General features: G+C 45.3%; 1 protein-coding gene across 1 annotated transcript in view; it reads left to right on the plus strand.

Moving 5' to 3' along the window:
- prkcaa (protein kinase C, alpha, a) overlaps nucleotides 1-8,481 on the plus strand; it is a 151,907-nt gene extending 143,426 nt beyond the window's left edge. The window contains 1 exon segment of the mRNA XM_072683428.1: nucleotides 961-8,481. Within this exon segment, the coding sequence (XP_072539529.1) occupies nucleotides 961-1,125 (165 nt within the window). The 3' untranslated portion in view covers nucleotides 1,126-8,481.
- The last annotated feature ends 5,099 nt before the right edge of the window (nucleotides 8,482-13,580 follow it).

Genomic DNA, 13,580 nt, shown 5'->3' on the forward strand with positions numbered 1-13,580 from the left:
CAAATGCACAAAGACACACACGCAGCTCGTCTAGTCCCTATAGAGAAGAACTGCCAATAAAATAGGACTTCCTGCAGCACATAAAAAACTAACCTATTGACACCATGGCAACGGAAGGGAAGGGACTGGAACCGCGGCGTCCATGTTTTTCTACAGTTATTGGTTAGGAATGGCAACAGCCTCGCTAAAACACCGGGAATGCTGCTGTTGCCACTGGTGGAGGCAGCAGGATTGTCAGTTTCGGCGAAGGCCGTAAAATTTGACGTCCAGTTTGCCGTCATCTTGTCTACCATCACACTGGAAACACCACATAAGGCATAAAGAGAGGTTGGAGTGACTCAGTGGTGTAATGCGCTGCCACTGTGGCACGGTGGATCGCCATGCCGCTTTGCCATCAGTCGTGCTCTATCTGGGTGGGTAGATGGTATTGGGCGGCCCAGGCGTCTGTTAGCTGCCCGGTGATGCAGCATAGGCAACAGTTTGAAAACAGGTGGTGGCTGGCTTGACATGTATCAGATGAGTCCTTACCCTCCTGGTGTCGGGGGCATTGCTAGTGCTGGGAGGGGGGCTACAGACTGGTGGGTTCATTGGCAGGGCCGACTTGGGAGAAAAAAGGTAGTAAATAAACAGAAAACCTTCTTGGATGTTGCAACTGATCTTCTGCAGATGCTGCTGTTGCTCCCTGTGCGCTGTGTGACCAGTCTGGCCAGTCTGTGTGACCAGTCTGGCCAGTCTGTGTGACCAGTCTGGCCAGTCTGTGTGACCAGTCTGGCTACCTAAAAGCAAACCGCTGATGAATACGTGCAAACAGAGCCGTAATGTCTGTGCTTAGCAGAGTTTGCAGCCTTCCTGGTGCAGCAGTGCTTCGGCTGATTACCACTCTGTATGCTGCATCTGCATTGATTACACTGAAAACTCATTTGTCTCTCTCTCTCTCTCTCTCTTTCTCTCTCTCTGCAGTGTGGAAAGGGGGCGGAGAACTTCGACAAGTTCTTCACACGTACACAGCCCCAGCTGACCCCTCCAGACGAGCTCGTCATCGCCAACATCGACCAGTCCGACTTTGCCGGCTTCACTTTCATCAACCTGCAGTTCGTCCACCCCTCCCTCACCAACACCGAGTGAGCGAGGGACGAGGCGGGGCGCAACAGTAACTCTACCTACACAACCCCAGAACGCCTCATGCTTAGCGTTGTCCCTGTGCGCCCTCCCATCGTAAACCTCCCCTAACTCCAAGAAGCTTCTCTTGTCTTCTGTTCTAGATTTTGGAGAATTCTTCTTCTGTCCATTGTTTCAGCTTTAGGCCAATCCAAGAGAGTTTACCCTAGCAGTGTCAAAAAAAAAAAAGTGAAGGAAAGAAAAGGTCTAGCACTGGGGGTGTGTTGTCTGGCGTATGGGTGTTTACAGTATAAGTCTTGTCTAGAGATTATTTAGCTCCAGGCATCAAATGGAAAGCCATCCATGCTCTTGGCTGCTGGTCAAGCTGCTGGGCTTTGACTGAGCAAGATCTCACCACCTGCTCCTGTCTCCTCTACGTAGTTGCCATGAAAGCCCATAACAGATGCAGAAACCCATAACAGTGCTTCCTGGAGTTTAGAACGTAGGCCATGGCAGTCTTCCCAAACAGGAGGCACAGAGTGGGTCATGGACCAGCAGGCCTCTGCCAGTCTTTTATTCTTATTCTTATTTCTATTGTATTTTTTGACTGTTCTTCACTCCCAAAGTGTCCCAAAGCCACTTCGCTTCAAAGCCCTTTGTCCCTATCTAGCTTTGTTCAGGCAACTTCGACTTGTGGCTTAAGTAGTAGTGGCATTATCCATGTCCCTTCACACCCTTCGCACAGACCAGTCTATACACCTCAGATTAAGCTAGATTACACTATTAAACACCGTTCACAGTGTGATTTAGCACAGGACTAGCCAAGTTAGCTATGTCAGTAACATTAGCCTACTAAAGTAAGCACTCCCCAATTTTGCGAACCTCACCATTACACAGTTTTATACTATTATCCGAAGGTTCGGTAGCTTCCGTAGCCAAATCTTGACATTATTCAATGTAAAACATCAATCACAGTGTAATTTAGCGCAGGGCTAAGGCTAATCAGGGCCCGCAGCTGAGGCTAAGTTCAGACTTTAGCTGATGCTAGCTTTAGAGTTTGTGTAGAAATCTTCACTAGAAATCTTTTCTTAACATTGATATTGTGACAACAACTGATTTTAGAAGCGTCAAGAGTTGATCTTTGGCTAACATCGAAGCCAAGATGGCTAACTAGCAGACGAGCTAGCTGATTGCAGCCTTTAAGCTCATTTATACTCCCTTTACGTACGGAAATGAATTTTTTTTATGTTGTAAGCGTCACTGCCCACATACTTCTGTGCGTCCTTTACATATGGGCTCTGTCCGTATCCGTACGCATATTTAACGTTGAGCATAAATGAGCCTTTAGTTTTGCTTGCATTTATTCATTTTGACCTTGTTTACACCTGGTCACTTCTTGAGTATCAGGATTATATCTGGACCAGCCAAACCACATAAAAATGCAAGTGTAAACTAACGCAGCCAAGACGCCTTTAAACCAGGTACAAATCTGATCACTCAAACCACGTCAGGAGGTCGTCTGATCTAAACACGTGAGCCACGTTATTCTACAACCGAAATTCCTACCAGTACAACCGAAACTCCTCCCCGCACAACTGAAACTCCTCCTAGTACAACCGAAACGCCTCTTAGTACCGAAAATCCTGCCCATATAACCGAAACTCCTACCAGTATAACCGAAACTTCTCCTAGTACAACCGAAAATCCTCCCAGTGCAACCAAAACTCCTTCCAGTACAACCGAAACACCCCCAGTACACCAAGGAAACCCCTCCCGTTGAAGTACATTCCTGGGCACATGATCCATGTCTGTAAGGTAGATGACGAAGGACAACGGCACGTAAAATCAAACAGAAACCATCTTCAGCACAGAAAGAGGCTGAACAGATAAACAGCTTGTTGCCACGAAACTAATGTATTTGCATATTCTGTCCCACCCACCAATCAGATTTCAGTCGTACTAACCAGAGACGCATTTGACTACTGAGTGTAAAAACATGCGGCTGAAATCTGATCAGGATACAGTCCAGATACTGCTCACATGAAGTGACCAGGTCTGAACGGGGTCTTACATTCAGTAGTCAAACGCATATCAGGTCAGTCAGACTGAAATCTGATTCGCTGGTTGTGCAACAGTTATTAGTGGTGTTTCGGCTGTACTGGGAGGAGTTTTGGTTGTGGAATGCCTGGAATTGTCTTGGAGAGCCGCCTGTGTTTACACTGCCATAACGTGGCTCAGATCCGGATTTGGATGTGGTTTGAACACGTCTTGGCTGGTTTGACCCGGTCCAGATATAATCCTCACACTCAAGACAGATAAAGTGACCAGGTGTAAACAGGGTCTTTGTCTCCCTGTCACTGTCAAATGCTAAACAAATGCTAGCATCGCTAACGCTAACGTGAATGCTGCTTGGTCCTGGTCTGCACAAACTCATGGCAAGTCATTTCAGAACCATTTCATATTACTTTTGAGCTTCCCTCGAGGTCGAAGCGTCAAGACCAAGGCCCAGGCACTGCTGACCGAGTCTTAGCTACGGTATATTTGGGTGAATGTACAGAAAGCAGGGGCAGTTTCCTCCCTTTCGCCGAAACCCAACCTCATTTTTTTCATTGTTGGCTTGTGGAACGCACCAATAAGGGGTCTGTAAGTGCGGGATTACTGAGAAACGAAGTGTTTGCATATCTGTCATGCACATGTGATGTTGCATGCTGCTGAATTCAGCTGTTTTCGCCATGTTGACGAGAGTATTACGTGGTTGATTACAGTTATAAATATGTGTTACTTGCTGAAATCATCTTTCTACCATTACTATTCATTTCCTCCTTACGTTGTCGTGACGACGCATCCTTTTTGTTCTGCTTGGATCTAGCGTTTGATCACTCACTGTAATCTCGCAGTGTGTTAACAACTGTGTAAATATTCGTTAGCGTATTTAAGAAAGAGAATAGCAAGCTGAGATTTTTATAACAACAACTGAATGTGCTTTTATGACATGTAGCTGAGAAGGAGCTAACCACCTAAACCCTAAACCGCCTACGTCTAAGTCTTTACGGCGTCGAATCAGCTGATGTGAGCTCTGCAATTAAGCGCAATTATCAGATGTTTTTTTAATGTTTCCAGCATCGTTTTAGGAACCTTTTCGATCTTTTCGTTGTCGTTGGCTTGTATGCTAATTAAACTGTTAGCAGTTATTTACTAATTCGCTTGATTTCGTGTACCTGGGTTTACATCACGGCTCATTAAAACTTTACGCATTACTTTAGCGGTAGATACAGGTATAAATTGGAAGGGCATTTCCCATGTTTTCTATCATATCTGGCACAGGCCACAGCGTGGGAGCTGATTGGATGCTGTGGTTGTGAAGTAGGAGCTGATTGGCTGCTGTGGTCCTGCTGTGTTGCCTTGGCTCTCCTGGCCCGCATGTTGTTGGCTAGGCGGAAAAAAGTGCGTACGTAGAAATAACCATCTACTTATAAATATATATAAAAATATAGATATATATAGATATAATGTATGAAATACAGCATGCATGAACATGAAAGCATTCCAGATTATACAGCATGGATGTAATGTGGCCAAAAAAACAAAAAAAAAAACAAAACAAAAAAAAAAAACTTCTTTTTTTTATATTTGTTTGTTTTTCTGTTTATTCCTGCATTTTTTTTCAGTCGAAACGGCCAGGCTTTAGGAAATGTCTAATTTCTGCTGCATATCATATTTGTGTTTTGAATTATTTTTGAATCAAGGAATTTAACACAAAACTGGACAGTCTGTTTGATCTACATTTGATTAACATATATTAGGTACCGTCTTCAGTGTCACAGTACCGTCATACCATCCCCATCTGTTAGCTTTGCTGGCTCTGCTCTGTCAGTATCAGTATCTACATCAACCCATTTCAAATGATCAAGTCTGTCAATGTTATTGTCCTGCTTGTCATGCTGTCCTCTCTCTACCCTCCAATCCCCTCCAACCCCTGATTGGTCACTCAGATAACTACAGTGACCCCAACACCTTGTCCTGGCAGCAGGTGCAGCAAACGTGGGACAACGACAACACCAGAAGGTTGTTATTACACCAAAAAGGGGGAAATGCTGCGGCTTTACATTGAAAAAGACTGGCAAGTTCAGCTAGTTCACATAGTTCTGGAGCTTCTGTCGCCGCTCACATTGTAATTTAGCACAATGCTAAAGCTAATTTGTGCCTAGACTGGTCTTATTGGCTAGCTAGCCAAAAACAAGAAAGCAGAAGAAGCTAAGTTAGTCATTGAAGTTAAACTAAAGTCATTAAAGCAGCAGTATGCGATATTTAGCAGTTTATGCTCCTGGGTTCCCCCTACAGTCAGGTGTCAAGTGTAGTTAGCTAGCACCTTGAGTCACCACTACAGGACACATTTCTGGACAAGCTGAGAGATACAGAAGCAGGATCTGAAAGTAAAGAAGCACGTGGACTGAGGCAGTAGAGTAATACTACAGGGTTTTACGCAAATATGACTCGGGTTACGCAGCGTTACGCAGTTTGCACGCTTTACCAAATTTACATAGATATACAGTAGCAACGACAGCAACGCTATTCTCCCTAGTACAGGTCAGTGGAGCACCATGTTGATTTCTGCGCTGTTATTTTAAGGTAAAATGTTACATATTGCTGCTTTAATCACTAAGTCGCACCAAAACAAAGTTTGATAACTAGCAGACGAGCTAGCTGAAAGCTCCGTAGCTTATTTACACTTTGACTTGTGGGGTGTAGGCAAGGCCTTTAGACATCCTGAAGGTGTTGAGATGCTGAATGCTGTTAGGACAAGGTGCTGCACAATATGGAAATGAATGCTAGTATTGCTAATGCAGAATTACATTGCTAGCCATGCATTTCTGTATGCCTTTGCAGAGCATTAAACCACACTGGTGATTCTGTAATGGACCTTTACTGGAATACATGAATATTCATGAACACTGAACTGTGATTGGTTAGAAGATCATTTGCATAGTGTATGCCCATTTGCTGCCATGTAAGTATTGCGACAATTACAATATACTGTGCAGCACTATCATGTAGTTAGACATGGCTTTACATGAGGAAAACTTTCCTTCAGTTAGTCGTGGGTTAAAGTGCACAACACAACGTTAATGTAAAAACAGTGATTTAAAAAAAACAAAAACTTACGTATCTCCATTTTTGCAGTTTTTTTTGCGTTTGTGTTCACAATTTTAAATTATATCAAATTTTTTAATGTTTTACTTTATAGAACAATAGAAAAGTTCCAAAATGACATTTTCTTACATTAAAATGTTTATATTTTTAAAAACATTAAATTTTTTCATGTAAACTTACTATTTAATTCAGCTAGATTGTTCTCTCTATACGGTACTATTACTTAAAGAGACTTTGTTTTGCTTATAGGTCCATTATATTTTCATTAAAATCCGGCTATGATAAAGTTTCACCATGTAAAGCCAGCATTAGGGCTAAAAGGGGAACTTCACCAATTCTTCACCAAAACTTTCCTCTCAATAGCTGAGACGTAAACAAAGTCATTCAGAGTCAGGGTTTGGTGTGAAATGACTGGTGGTGATTAATGGAAGTAGGTGTTGCCATGACTACAGCAGAAATATAACCATTTTATTTAACATTTTTTTATTTACCAAACCCACCATTAAACATGTCATCTGTGGTGTATAGAGAATGCTGATATTGGTAAAATTGTGGCAAATTGAACAAAAAATACTTCTTTGGGCACTATTTGTCGCACAACATGTATCCCTCCACCACAAATGCTTATATTTTAGACCCAAATCTTCTCTCAGAACTGCTTAAGCAGTGTCTCAGGTATCAGGCAGCACATTCACAGCAAATCTATTTGGTGTATTAACTTTCTTTAATTTGGTTTTTAGCGGCATTAAACGTCTGGTTCCATTCCCCACCACTGTGAGCAATCCTTCCAAGCCTACGTTTTTCTAAAACACAGAGTTTTAGACCAAACTACTCTGAATGACCGGGTTTACATCTCCAGGGTTTAATTATCCAGTAGGTTTGAAAGGTCAGTGGAGTTCCCCTTTAAAGGGTCTAGTTATTTCTATGGCGTTAATGTCTGTATGTATGAGTCCCCCCATCTCACCAGTGCCAAGCCAAGACCAGACTGAACCCGACGATAGCAGTGTTGCACTAACCGTGTCGTCTCCACCACTGAACCCAGTGTGTGGTGGACTCACGCAGCCATACTCCCTCTGCCTGCTGGAGCTTAGCTCTGGTAAGAGGTCATGGGCCAGGTCTCACGGGCCTGGTCTCCACTTCTTTAGGGTTCTGTTCACGGCTGCTTGCTCTGCTTGGCCGGTTTAGCCCCATTTTGCCTTACCTACTGACCAGACCATCCCTGTGCCTCTGACGATGAACGCATGGCTCCCTGTATGTGTGTGTGTGTGTGTGTGTGTGTGTGTGTGTGTGTGGATAAATGCTAGGGCTTGTATTTTTTTGCCTCAGGCTTCTTCCCTGTCTTTACTACGGTACCTCTCTCTCCCTCCCTCTCTCTCTCTCTGTTCTCTCCCCTCCGGCCATTCATCCTTTCTCCCGCATTCTCTTTCACTCTCTCTCTCACTCAGTTCAGCACAGTCTCTCAATGTCTCTCGCCCACTCCATTCTTTCTCTAGCGTTCTCCGAGGCTCTTTTATGTATTATCTGTCTCGTTTCTCCCTCATCCTTTCTCTCTCTCATCCTCTGACACCCCCACCCCCTCGGACTCACCGTCTCTCGTCCCTTATGTTCCCATCCAGACTACATCTCACTGAAACAACACATTCAGCTTTCCTGACAGGCCGTCTCTAATCGGAAAATCGATACCAGACAATCGCTTCTTCTTTTCTGCTTTTCCCAGCTGTCAGACGACACCAGGCAAAGCTGTACAACCATATATCAAAACCACCCCCACCCCCAAAACCCCCCAAACCCCCACCCGCTTAACCCTCCTGTACCTGCTTTTCAGTCACTGTGATTGTTTAGCTCAATAACCGTCAGAATTGACCGCAATCCAAGAAGTCCACCCAGAACGTGAGGGTGGGCTACTCCCCGTTTCCTCTTCCCTCTTCTCCCTCAGTGAAGTGATGCTCCTGTCCTTGTGTTTTGTGCTCTGTTGAGGAGGTAGACTGGTTGGTTTCCTTTCATTTCCAGCGCAGGATCGACAGAAGGCCTTAGATCGCTGATATCTCTGTTTCTGTCCCTGTACATACTGACGTAGGAGCCCATAGCCTGTGAGAGTTCTGCTCCACTGTGTTTTGTAATAGTGTCTGTTAGTCTGACCTCAGTTTTCCTAACGAGTCCATGCTTTTACCATGTAACCGACGTCATTTGTACCTAATGTATGATACTGCAAATAAAGTACGAGAAATAAAACACCCTTCTCTCTCTCTCTTTCTCGGCCTCTGGCTCTCTCAGGTGCCGGTGGGTGTCTCCGATGGGTGACATTCCCAGTGCTGGTGTGATATATATATATGGGGGGGGATTTTCTTGCTAGGTGGGAGTTGGACATGACTAAATGGGGAAAAGTAAAGTGATGCTAACAACAGGCAGCTATATGAGCAGCATTTCTCATGTTTGAGGCCACTGCGATGCCCCCTGGTGCTTCCAGGCGGCCCCTGGTTTGAGACATGATATAAACTGCGGCCTGGCTCGCCTCTGACACCCCGGGAGATTTATCGCAGCGTGTGAGGAGCCGGGGCAGGGAGGGAGATGAAAGTTTCATAGGCGAGGCGTGAAATGGAGGTGTTGAATATTTCAGAGCTCAGCCGCGACAATCCTGCTCCAGACCCAGCTCTCGCTAGCAGGACGTCCCGCCTGGCTTCGTGTGACTGAACGCTGATGGTGAGGAGTCCTCTGCGTGCCGTGGGGAACGCTGTGCTCACCACCAGGACGTGTTTGGTGCTGTTTTTAGGGTTTTTTTTAAGCTTAAGCACACATTAGCGTTATTAGCATTATTAGCGTGGTGCTAACGGCTTCTCTGAATCATCACACGTATAAACAGACACCATTCTGACTCCCTATTGGTTTATAAGAGATCCATCACACCTGCACACGTCCCGTCCCTCTCCAGCGAGCTCACAGCAGACGTCTGTAGTCTAGTATGAAGACTGTGTCCGTGGCAGAGACTCAAGAGAGCTGCAGTGAAACGTCCCGACTGAGCCCCACATTTACATTCCAATAAAGCTTATTGATCACACGCCTCTGAAGTCTGACTTTCTGTAGCTTTACAGAACTTCTAGACAACGACAACTCATATTTTCCTCCATGAAGCTCATGTTAATGCTCAGTAGAGCACAGAGACGCTCCTTTAATAGAGCTGATATTACTGAAATGCTTCATTTTCAATGGGCAGATCTGCAGCTGAAACAGGAGCCTAGTGCAGCCCAACATTTTTAACATCAACATTTTAATAGAGCATTCTCCTCATTATGGCTTTTAGAGAAATGGGGTTTTGGGGAGGGGGGGGGGTAGTGCACTATAGACCCCTGTGGCTCGGCCTAAGCTTTCAGCCTTTGTTTTCCTTCCATTACTTTTACTTTTCTACTTGAAGTCGTTCTGAAACCAGTACTTTTACACTTTTACTGGAGTAAAAAGCTTCAGTTGATACTTCAGCTTCTATAGAAGTCTTTTAAACCCTCGTATCTCCACTCACTTCTACCTGAGTGATGAATGTCAATAATTTTGACACCTTTGATCGGTAATAATTCCCACTATTAGGTATGTTAGCTTTGCTGCTCCAGTAAGAAATGAAATGCCCCACACGCCAAGTGTGATGGACCACTGCTTGGTCTAGACATGTACAGGACAGTAGATGTAAGGGATGTGGAGGAGGACTGTATTATGAGGGGAAGGAAGGGTTATGCATGTCTGTGTGTGTGAGAACCTCGTTAGACACGTTTCTTCACCCATTTTTACGTTTGATTTCTATCACGATTCTACAGCAGGAGGACAAACCCTCCCACCGGTGCTTTAGAGCAATTAACGCGTGCAGGTGTTTCAACCTTGTGGCTCCTTACTGTCCAACACTGGATGAGTCACTGAGCGGGACGGGTCCCCTGCTGAGATTAGTTGCACTTTTGGCACGGTGCCGTTCTGCTGAAGCGATGGCTTCAGTCGTTTAATTAAATGTGTTCGTTGGCACCATCTGTGCCATGACCACACATTCCTCAATCGGAAGCCGCTGAATAAATCCGAGAGGAGAATTCCAGATAGAAGAAGGACCAGGCTTTGCAGCCATGCTGATGATTTACACTGTTCATTATCACACTGCTCGTTAGTGTTGCTAATTTTAATGAAACAGTGCCTCCTCTGAAGTGCAGTGAAGTTCAGCACTGAGGAACGTGTGCCTTCAGCGGCTGCCTGGCACTCTGAACATGACAGCAATTGATACATGCAAAGCTTCTTCTTATTATTATTATTCCACCTGTTTAAGTAACACCTTAGCAACCAACCCGTTAACATAGCAACCACCTAGCAACACCTTAGCAACCAACCCGTTAACATAGCAACCACCTAGCATCACCTTAGCAACCAACCCATTAGCATAGCAACCACTTAGCAAACACCATAGCAACCATTAGTATAGAAACTACCTAGCAACACCTTAGCCACCCCAAGCAACACCATATCAACAAAGACCAACAACAGCTTAGCAAACCAACACCTTAGCAACCACCTAACAACACTTTTGCAACCAACCCATTAGCACAGGAACTGCCTAGCAACACCTTAGCCACCCCAAGGAACACCTTAGCATCCCATACATTAGCATAGCAACACTCTAGCAACCAACACCTATGTCGTTCGCAACCACTTAAGAACACCTTAGCAACCAACCCATTAGCACAGTAACCGCCAGGCAACATCTTAGCCACCCCCAAGCAACACCATAGCTACCAACCTGTTAACACAGCAACCATCTAGCAATACTTTAGCATCACATACATTAGCAGAGCAAATCCCAAGCAACACTCTAGCAACCAACACCTATGCCTTTGCAACCACTTAAGAACACCTTAGCAACCAGCCCATTAGCACAGTAACCGCCAGGCAACATCTTAGCCACCCCCAAGCAACACCATAGCAGCAAACACCTTTGCCTTAGCAAACGCCTAACAACATCTTAGCAAACCAACACCTGTAAAATAGCAACATCTTAGCAACCAGCTAGCCAAGCAACCCCCTAGCAGCATCACTCTTAAGCGATGTTGGCAGGCACAGGAGTCCGTTAGCCGGATCTATTCTGATATTTTATTTAAGTATATCGTCTTCGTCTCAGACGTCCATCCAAACCAACGTGGGGTTGAGGTCACCGAGGCTTTTGTAAAGGCGATGATCCTACACTATATGTCCAAATGTTTGTGGACACCTCTTCTAATGAACCCATTCCGCAAGTTTAAGTTGCACCCTTTGCTGACATAGTTAACAGCGTCTCAGCTGCCCGGTGCCCAAACCTGACTGTAATTACATGAAGCTGAGTAAATGTACTTGGTGCTCACCCACCGCTGACCACCAGAGATTTTATCTGGGTCAACAACAAGCTTCCCCCTTCGCCCATGCTGGGGTGTGTGGTTCAGGTGGGGCACTAGCAGACATGTTGTTTTTAGCCCCAGGCCCGGCACTGAGGTGGAGACTCAGCTGGTAGGTGTGGAATATTTTACACATAAGCGCTTCACCTCACTGCTCTCACGCTGGAGGTATTTCAGCCAGGTCCCTCCAGAGGTGAAGCCATCTGTTCTTGTCTATTAAGGCTGAAATTCAAGAATCACTGCTGCCCTCGCTCTCGGACGGGGGGGTGCAAACGGCCAAAAAGTTGAAAAAGGGTCTCGCAGACTTGTCGTAGATGCAAGTCTGCACGAGGTGCATTAGCATAGCAACCATTTAGCAACACCTTAACAACCAACCCATTAGCATAGCAGCCACCTACCAACCCCTTAGCAACCAACCCATTAGCATAGCAACCACCTACCAACACCTTAGCAACCACCTAACAACAATTTTGCAACCACCTAACAACACTTTTGCAACCAACTATTTAGCATAGAAACTGCCTAGCAACACCGTAGCCACCCCAAGCAACACCTTAGCATCCCATACATTAGCATAGCAACGCCCAAGCAACACTCTAGCAACCAACACCTATGCCTTTCGCATCCACCTAAGAACACTTTAGCAACCAACCCATTATCCCAGTAACTGCCTAGCAACACCTTAGCCACCCCCAAGCACCACCATAGCAACCAACCTGTTAACATAGCAACCACCTAGCAACACCTTAGCATCCCATACATTAGCATAGCAACTCCCAAGCAACACTCTAGCAACCAACACCTATGCCTTCGCAACCACCTAGCAACACCTTAGCAACCAGCCCATTAGCACAGTAACCGCCAGGCAACATCTTAGCCACCAGAGATGGATTTTTTTTAGGACGTTAGATTAGGTTTTAGCGCAGTGTGAACCTAAACCCTTCATACACACGTACCACACACACACTCACAACTCACATTCTGTGCTAATAATGTGCCCATTTATTAAAAATCATAACGTTGCCTGGCAACAATAGCCTACTGCTAACAGACTCACATCCAACAGAATATGTGGTGACGTGTTCAATGGTTGTTCACATTCAAGAAAGGCCTCTTGTAGGTGGTCAAGATGAAATTGTTCCTTGGGTTGTCATTGTTCAAAAGTATTTGGACACCTGCTCATTCAGTTTCTTCTAAAATCTAAGGTATTACAAAGAGCTGACGCTGCTTTTGTTGGAGTGATTGCCTCTACTGTCCAGGGAAGAAGGCTTTCTGCTAGATTTTGAGGGAGCATTGCTGTGAGGGTATGATTGCATTCAGCGACAAGAACAGTGTTAGTGAGGTCAGGATGTTGGATGATGATCACCACCCCACTTCATCATCCCCAACTCCTCAACTCATCCCAAAAGTACTGGATGGAGCTCCACCACCACCATCATTCCAGAGATCACAGTTCTTCCACTGCTCCACAGCTCCTCAATGCTGCTGGGGGGCTTTATACCCCTCTAGCCCACACCTGGCATTATAGGCAGCATGGTGCCAATAGGTTGATGTGTATCTGCTCCAGAGAGTCCTATTCTATTGGCAGTACGACTCTATAGTGACTAGTGTGTGTGTGTGTGTGTGTGCATTTGCACATCTATGTCAGCAATGGGGGCAACTTAAACTTGCTGAATGGGTTCATTAGAAGAGGTGTCCACAAACATTTGGACACATAGTGTAGATCATCCTCTTTCTGAAAGTCTGAGACGAAGACGTTTAAATTGCATGTGGGCGTGGCCTCAAACTCCAACCAACTGGATCCGAGTGGGAGGAGCTTAACAACAGACGTAGCCGTTTACCTGCCTCACCTGCAAACCTCTTCTACACTGACCTACATTTGCACTGAGGTGTTCAGCCTGCCCAATCAGATCTCCCAGCTGCCCCCACCCCCTTTTTTTCTGC

This window comes from Salminus brasiliensis, chromosome 7, assembly GCF_030463535.1.
Source record: "Salminus brasiliensis chromosome 7, fSalBra1.hap2, whole genome shotgun sequence".
In the NCBI taxonomy this organism is placed as follows: Eukaryota; Metazoa; Chordata; class Actinopteri; order Characiformes; family Bryconidae; genus Salminus; species Salminus brasiliensis.